Source organism: Apis dorsata, unplaced genomic scaffold (assembly GCF_000469605.1).
Source record: "Apis dorsata unplaced genomic scaffold, Apis dorsata 1.3 scaffold_1165, whole genome shotgun sequence".
Taxonomy (NCBI): domain Eukaryota; kingdom Metazoa; phylum Arthropoda; class Insecta; order Hymenoptera; family Apidae; genus Apis; species Apis dorsata.
This window is the reverse complement of record NW_006264262.1, coordinates 108,256-116,773: the sequence shown is the minus strand read 5'-3', so window position 1 is coordinate 116,773 and position 8,518 is coordinate 108,256. Positions and strand designations below refer to the sequence as shown.

Genomic DNA, 8,518 nt, shown 5'->3' with positions numbered 1-8,518 from the left:
TATAACCTTAAATTATGATAAAAATTATTTAATTCAATATAAATATTATATATTATGTCAGGTTTAGATTTATTAAGTGCATATATGTCTGATTCTGAAGATGATGAAATTAATGATAAGAATAAATCTAACGAAAATTTTAAACGGTATTTATATATTATGATTTTATTTAATAATTATTTATTAATAATTAGAAATTTTTTTAATTTAAATATATATATGTAATTCATTTATAGAATATGTATTTTTATTGAAATATATAAATTTATTTTTTAACTTTCATAAAAAAATTTTACAATTTTATAATAAATTTTATTAAAAGTATAATATAGATTATATTATGTTTTTAATATTATTCACAATATATATTATCAATATAATAATAATATAATGAAATATGATTTTTTTTATTTAAATTTATATATAAATTATATACATAATTAAATTATTTAATTATTTGTAATTTATTTTATTTTTTTTTCTTCTATTAATGTTTATATTTCAAACATTTAAATTCTAAATATAATAATAATCAATAAAAATATATATATTTTTATTGATATATATTTTTATGCATATAAATAAATAAAATAGATTTTAATAAAGTTAAAATATTTGTATATTAAAAAGTTACTTATAAAATATATTTTTTATTTTTATTTATATATTATTTATTTATATTTTTTTAAAAATAATTTCTAACATATAGATTACCTTTACCTGGAAGTATTATGTCATGGAAAGGTGTTCCTCATCATGAAGAAGTATATGATGATCCATCGCAACATGATGGAAGAGTAAGAAGTTTTAAACATGAACGTGGTAACTGGGCTACTTTAATTTATATTAATTGTAAATATTTAAAAAAATAAATAATATTGTTTCAATTATAAAGATTAAATTATAATCACTATTTTATATTTCAGATGAACCTAGTGAAGCTATATTTTCATGGATATTTTCAGTTTTAGAAGAAATGAATATTAAATGTAATATATTTTCTGAACAGTTTCACATTAGTCTAACAAAAACTTTAATTTTAAAATTTCATTGGATTGAATCTTTTATAAAAGAAACTAAGAAATTATGTGAACAGACAGATCAATTTGATTTAAAGCTTTTAAATGTGAAAGCATATACTAATGAAGAAAATACTCGTACATTTCTTGGAATAGAATGTGTTGATTGTAATGGAGTTCTTGCTCATTTTGTAGAAAATATTAACAAGTTTCTTGCTGAATATGATTTACCACCTTTTTATGAAGTAAGTAATACATACTTATATATATATATATGAAATAGATTATAATATTAAAAAATATATATTCCATGAAATTATACCAGATTATTTTGATAAAAATTTTATATTATTTAGGATTCTTCCTATCATATAAGTTTTTTATGGTGTCTTGGCAATGAATTTGTAATTTTAAATAATTATACACATTCTTTGACTACTAAATTGAATCAATTTTTGATTGAACATTCAGAAGAAAGATACATACATATTACTAAAATACATCTTAAGATTGGAAATAAATTGTATGCATTTAAATTAAGATAACAATTTATAATTTCTTGTAAAATAAATATATAATAACTATTTCTTATTATGTGAAAAATATATAAATATTTATTTTATATATTTGCTATTGATTTTCTGTTCATAAAGTTTCATTATAAATCAATAAAAAAAATATCTTACAATTTTATTTTACTTTCTTCATATTTCCTATTTTGTATATAATAATTTAAAAGTCTTTCAATTTAATTTATTAGATATAATTATATTTATATAATAAAATTGATTATAAAAGTTATATTTTAATATATCATAAATAATATAATATTCAAAATTTTAAAGTTTTATATATACTTTTTATTTTTTTTATTATGAAATATTTATAATAGTTTTCATTATTTTCAACTTATAATATATATATATAACATATTTATTTCTGAAATTATTAATAAAAAAAATGTTTTTTCTCATTTTTTTACATTTTTTGATAAGAATAACGAATTTTTATATTTTATATCTTAATTTGCTTAAATTTTATTTTGACAGATATAAATTTTACGACTATAAAAAAGAATATAAATATAATTAAAAAATTAATATAATCTAAGAATATAAATTTAAATATGCGAAATACTATTCATCAATAGTTTAAATTAATCTAATAAATGTTGATATAGATTTATCTCTTGAATATTTTTCATTAAAGTACATCAATAATACGCATTTTTAAAACATAACTTTTGATACAATACTTTTTTATCTTAAAAGTTACAGATTAAATAGAAAAGTTTTTAGATTACATTCAAATATAAAATAATATAAAAAAAAAAAATTAAAAATTTCATATCTATCAAGAAACAAAGATTAATCTTGAATTTTTTTAATAAAATTAATTTTTTCTTTTAATAAAATTTGATAATAAATAATGTTTTTGTTGATATTTTAAAATAATAAATAAAAAAATAATCTCAAAAAATGTTTAATTCAATAGGAATGTGAAAGTAAATTAATGATACGATTATATAATAACAATATATTTTTAGCAGTACATAATGACGTATATAAATGTATGTAAAATGTAAAATATACCGTATATACACGATCAACGTGTCATACGGGATATGTGTTAACATTTGTCAGACTTCTAAATCATATAAAAAAAAAACACAATATTTCTGCAAAAACAAATTATTTACAATGCTTAATATTTTTATACAGATGTTTTATCCATCATAATTTTATCCATTCTTTACAAAAAAAAAGCATCGCTTATTTTATATACAATATTATATCCTCGTTTAACGAGTATTGGTCAGCTCATAAAATATATTAAGTACACAACAAGGAATGTATCAAAAAGTCTTCGAATTCTATGTGTTTAAAATATAATAGAATATACAACATATTTTTTTAATTATGTATTGCACCCCTGTTCTTTTTTTTCTAAATGATTCATTGAATATATTCGTTTAAATATGTAAATTCAACATGGGTGTTTTACAATCGTATATTATAATCATTTTGTGGTTTTTTCTTATTAGAACAAATCTTACCTTATAATAAAATGAAGCTTTCTTTCCGCTATGAAATACCATTCGATCCATTAGTTGATTTTTCTGGTAAACACTTCATGATTGTAGGTTCTATTAACTTCCATACTTCAGCGAGCTATGATGCATTTTAAATATTATTTATTTAAAAATTTAATAAAAATCTATTTTTTTAATAATAATTTAATTTTTAATAATAATAATTTCATTTTGATATATTCACAAAGAATTACAATTAAAAAAATTTTTTTTAATTAATAAATGACACTTACCAAGTTTTTATTTTCTTTATCTTTTTGATAGCATAAAACATGTTAAAAATTACGATATTTAAAATGTATTATGAACAGTAAAGAAATCTTACCTCAGAATGACCACGAATTTGAACGTTGACAAGACTTTGTAAAACTGTGGCAAGTATTTCTAAATGAGCATGAACGAGCTGCGTTTCCATATGTAAACAATGCAACGAAAAACAATTTCGCAATTCGACGTTTGCAATCACTGATTCTTGAGCAACCATTTTATTTTCCAGATATTCGACTGTGTCACTCTATAAATAAAAGAAAATTTGATATTTAAAACGGTTGATAATAACATTATTTCTCATTTTTACTTAGTTATAAAAGAGTAATCAAGAATTTTTATAATAATAAATAGTGAAAAAAAAAAATTATTCAAATATTCATTTTTTTTTAAACAGAAACTTACTCATGGTATAATTTCTAATATTTAAGGAATATCAGGAGTGAATTATTAACAAAAGTTTTTTATAAAAATATTTATAAAAAATAATGGAAATTTTGATAGCTTAAAAAACACTTCAAATCTAAATTATTTGCTTATGAATTCGATATTATTTATTAATACTCTACTATAATTCTAATTTACTTTATAATTTATAATTATAGATAATAACATTTGTGATTATCAATATAAAAGAGCAAGAGAATTTGTTGAAATGTGACATGTGTCATGCATCAACTTGTTTTCAATTGGAATGAATTATGTAAGACGATATAAGCTCGAGATATATTATCACATTTTTCCTCTGACATTAACATAAAAGACCTTGAGCAATTTCCGAATAATCATGTAATGACCGCATATGGTAACAATGAATTGAGTTAAATCACCGGATAAATATGTGTATTTCTTAAGGCTATATATAAATCATATACCGTTGAACCATTTTCTTGAAGGATCTACTTACGTCAGTTCCTCGTATCACGCCTTGCATTTGCCTCTTCTTTAAAGATAACATTGTAGATAATGCACGCTGATGATCAGCACTTACTCCACGTTCGTGCCTCTCGCACAGGATTCTATGCGCTACTAGAACGTCTAAGAGGAGATTCAGCCTTTCACATATCATTGTTTCCTCTCTAACTGCTTGTTGAAGAGCTCTCGTTGAGAGTAAGTTGAATTCTCTGAAAATAAATTAAATTATGTTAAATGAAGTTATATTTTGAAGTAAATAATGAATTACTTTCGATTGAAATATTTATTACAAATATAAATTAGGATATTTAATAATTGAGATTTTATGAAAATGGAAAAATATCTATATTTATTAAATATTAATAAGATAATATTAATAAGATAAGATTAATTGCATTTATTTTCATTCATCATCTTGATATTATATTTAATATCATTACGTGAATTTTGTTTGTAATAATATTTGTTGATTAAATCAGTTTAAGTTAGAAATAAATTGGTTAAGTTAAAATTCTTATTTCTTCGTTATTTATATAACCAAGTTATGTAACTTATATTGATATTATTGTGTATATAATACAAAAAATTAAAAATGTTGAAGTGAACGGAATATATTATAATACTTTGAAAGAATTTGCAGTAATAATCTATCATTTTTTTATATAATCAAATTTCTATATATGTAATAATACGATTCTTACTGTATATACTTTTCAATTCTAGGAATATTTATAAAACTTCATTTTATAAAAATTTAAAATTTAAAATGAAAGTTATCATTAACTCACAAATAAATTCTCATAATACTTACTTATGATACTTACTTTGAAATTATATGAAAACCCTTTTTCATTTCTTGCCAAATGGTAGAACCACCAGTAGCCCAAGTAGTGGTACCATGAGGTTCCGAGGCCAAATTACTTAATTGTGTGCCCAATTCCGCCATGTCTACTGCATAACTATGCGATCTAATTGCCAGACAATCAGCAATATTCTTCAGTCGTGAAATTCCAAGGAGTATTACTCTGATCTGATCGCGACTATTTGCGAATTCGGTTAATGTTTCTGGTGGCACCAATTCCTTTGCTTTCGACGATAATTCTGATGTTGCAAATTCATCAGGCACTCTCCTAAATACTTCGCGAATTTTGTGTTGCGTTTCTTCACCAGTGTATGTAAAGAAGAATTGCACGATATGGTCTTTGCTCAGTACAGGATGGCGAGCAATTACGGTGAGAAATCTTAATAAGGACCGTCTTCTTTCTTCCAGAAATTGAGAATCCGCTATAAATATATATTATATATTATATATTTAGTACATATTAGTATAGTACAACTATATATTGTAACTAATAACTAATCGAGAAAAAAGGAAAAAGAAACAAAGAATGTTTAGAATAATGATTTTTAATATATTTTATATTAATTTTCTTGAATATGGAAATTAATAAAAATTATTGATATCTATTATTGTAGCATAATAATTTATAATTTTACCTCCTACTATTTTTTTCGGTGGTAACTTCGGTATCAACCTGTATGGAAATCTTGCCAAAAGAAGTTCGTGCAACGATACGAAATCATTGTAACGTCTATAAACAATGGAATTGAATCTCTGAAAATATATTAGAAATATTAATATAATAAAAATTAAAATTAAGAATATGACTATAAAGATAAGAAAAAATATGAAAAAAATACCTTGCTGGTTACTTGGTATTCCACATGTTTCAAAAAGATTCCCTTCTTTTCAGGCACTAAGTTTACTTCTATTGTATCCAAATTGCATATATCCGAGTAAGTGAGATTCAACTTAGCTGGATTGCTACCTTTGTGCAATCTTTGAGCTAAAAGTGTTACCTCAGAGAGATCACCCAGAACAGGAACAGGTAATTCTAACCAAAAAAGAAAAAAGAAATTTAAAAAGAGTTCAATCGAGTAAAATGAACCAATTGTAACAAATCTATAATTTACGAAGCTCTGAAAAAGCAAGTGAATACATAATAATACTATATTATTTCATCTTTTGTATATTTATTTTTGCTATATTTATCTTATATTTTATCTTATATTATTTTTATTATTGTTGTTTGTATTATATATATTTGTATTGTTGTTTTATATTATATAAGTTTTCAATAAAATATCTATTGTAGTGAGATTACATGTTGTTAATTTACAAAACCACAAAATACAGAAACATATAATCTTTTTTTTGGTATTATTCTTTTAACGTGAAGGATAATCTCGATTGTAGCCGTAATTTTGATATTGAAAAATGTTTTCTTGATCTATGATACTTTGTTATGAGTAAGCGATATATTTTCTTCTGTTAATCATTCTTGATTGCTTTTTTTGCGATTTCATTTCTTAGTAAGATACATTATGAGAAAATTCTTAAAAAAAATTAAAAAAATTCTTAAGAAAAAGTACAAGTACAAAGAATTGGACTTTTGCAATAATTTTTTAAAAATAATTTCTTTACTGATATACATTATATTTTTGTAAGAGTATAAAATAATATTATAGATTTATTTTATACCTTTATTAATATTTTAAATATAAGTTTATAAATAAATTTAAATATTGAAAATAATTGTTAAATATTAATAAAAATAGAAACTATATTATAAAATTTTGGATGAAAACTTTTGTAAATTTAAATTCTTTTTACATAAATCCGCAGTCTATTAATTACCAACAAAAAATAAAGAAAAATATATGGAAAGCAAGTATTGCAAATAGAATAAAACTTATGAATTATGTAGCATGCTATGCGATATATCGATACAAATAATACATTGTTAATCATACTTAACAACATTATTGCTGTAATTTGAATAAGTTGTATAAATTCGTTTAATTAAAAATTATTAAATATTCTCTAAATTATTAATATATTCTCACAATATTGTAGAAATTTTTATTGTTATTACATGTTAAATAATAATAATAAAATATTTTTATTTAATTTTAATAAATATTATTTATATTATACATAAATATATACATAAAATTTTAATTTAATAAATTATTAAAATATAGAAAATGTTAATTATTATAATTTGCAATGTATTATTAACATGAATATTATTTTACACGTTCCACAAACCCATTTTAAGAAGTTCAATTAATTTTGATTATAGATGACGGTGTTCGCGGGGAAGAAAGATAGTCAGAAGAACGGTGCACTTCCGGTGAACCGCTTTCGACCGTGATAAACGTCGACGTCTTTTTCATGATAAGAGAAACAAAGACTAATTGTATTGGTTAGTGACACTTTAAAAAATCGGATCTCTTTGAACTGATGTTGGTAAGCTTTTGTATTATCAGAATCTCACATATGATAATGAATCAATTATATTTATATTTAACTTTATAATGGTAGTTAAAATCTGTCGAGAAAAGTACGTATTAAAAATTTTGTTTATTTTATTCTCCAAAATTTATTCTCTATGGGATATCATGACATTTCTGATTATCTTTAAGCTATTTTTTTTTTCTTTTGAATAAAATATTTAGGATTTTTGAAATTACAAATTAGTTATTAAAATATAGATTTGTAAAATTTGTAAACTTGGAAAAAATTTGTTTCTGCTCTTAAATATAGAAATATAATTTTTAAACATAATTTTTTTTTTATAGATAAAAACAAAATCAAATAAATAGAAATTGTATTCAAATATTAATAAAAAGTTTTATTGAAGTTACATAAGTGTTTTTATGTTCTGAAAATTTATGATTATAAAGTATTTCAAATTCTATTAAAACTTTCTAAAACTATTCTAAAACTTCGATTATTGTACGATAAGTTATCTCTTTTGATTCTTTGGAAACCATTAAATAAACCAGAGTAAATTCTATTGAAATATGTATACACACCTAAAATCTTATTGAAATAAAAAATATTCGTTAAATATAAATATGAAAAAATATGAACAACAATAGAATGAGCAACATTGCTATAATATTTTATTTAAATTTTTAATTTCTATGTATTATAGATCAAACATTAATATATTAACATCGTCTTTATGTTATGTCAATATTAAGATTGTGATATTGATAATTCTGAATAAATATGCAACGATAATTCTAAAGAAATATGCAACGAACCTTGAGATTCAGAGTTTTCCAGAAGTTTATCACTTGGATGCTTTCCTTGCTGGGCAAATGCGACTAGAGCAAGGCCCTTGTACAATCCGCTCCTAGTCAGATAACCCGT

General features: G+C 21.5%; 2 protein-coding genes across 4 annotated transcripts in view; one reads left to right on the top strand and one right to left on the bottom strand.

Annotated features, from left to right (window-relative positions):
• Window positions 1-6: 6 nt before the first annotated feature.
• On the top strand, window positions 7-1,707 carry LOC102672557 (U6 snRNA phosphodiesterase). 2 transcript variants are annotated; one of them, XM_006624869.2, is made up of 4 exons: window positions 7-146; window positions 710-822; window positions 927-1,264; window positions 1,376-1,707. In XM_006624869.2, exons 1-4 carry the CDS (start codon window positions 55-57, stop codon window positions 1,562-1,564), a joined length of 732 nt encoding a protein of 243 aa, XP_006624932.2. In that variant the 5' UTR covers window positions 7-54; the 3' UTR covers window positions 1,565-1,707. The 2 variants fall into 2 exon arrangements, with proteins under 2 accessions (XP_006624932.2, XP_006624931.2); XM_006624868.2 differs by having other exon boundaries at window positions 710-852.
• Window positions 1,708-2,539: 832 nt separating this feature from the next.
• Window positions 2,540-8,518, bottom strand: part of LOC102672320 (sorting nexin-8-like) — an 18,950-nt gene continuing 12,971 nt past the window's right edge. The window contains exons 4-11 of one of the 2 annotated variants that reach the window (XM_006624867.2): window positions 8,410-8,518; window positions 5,995-6,188; window positions 5,791-5,908; window positions 5,118-5,577; window positions 4,286-4,502; window positions 3,437-3,625; window positions 3,345-3,364; window positions 2,540-3,190 (exon numbers count right to left, since the gene is read on the bottom strand). In XM_006624867.2, coding sequence (XP_006624930.1) covers window positions 3,169-3,190; window positions 3,345-3,364; window positions 3,437-3,625; window positions 4,286-4,502; window positions 5,118-5,577; window positions 5,791-5,908; window positions 5,995-6,188; window positions 8,410-8,518 — 1,329 coding nt within the window. In that variant the 3' untranslated portion in view covers window positions 2,540-3,168. The remainder of the gene's footprint in view (window positions 3,191-3,344; window positions 3,365-3,436; window positions 3,626-4,285; window positions 4,503-5,117; window positions 5,578-5,790; window positions 5,909-5,994; window positions 6,189-8,409) is intronic. The other variant, XM_006624866.2, reaches the window with a different exon arrangement.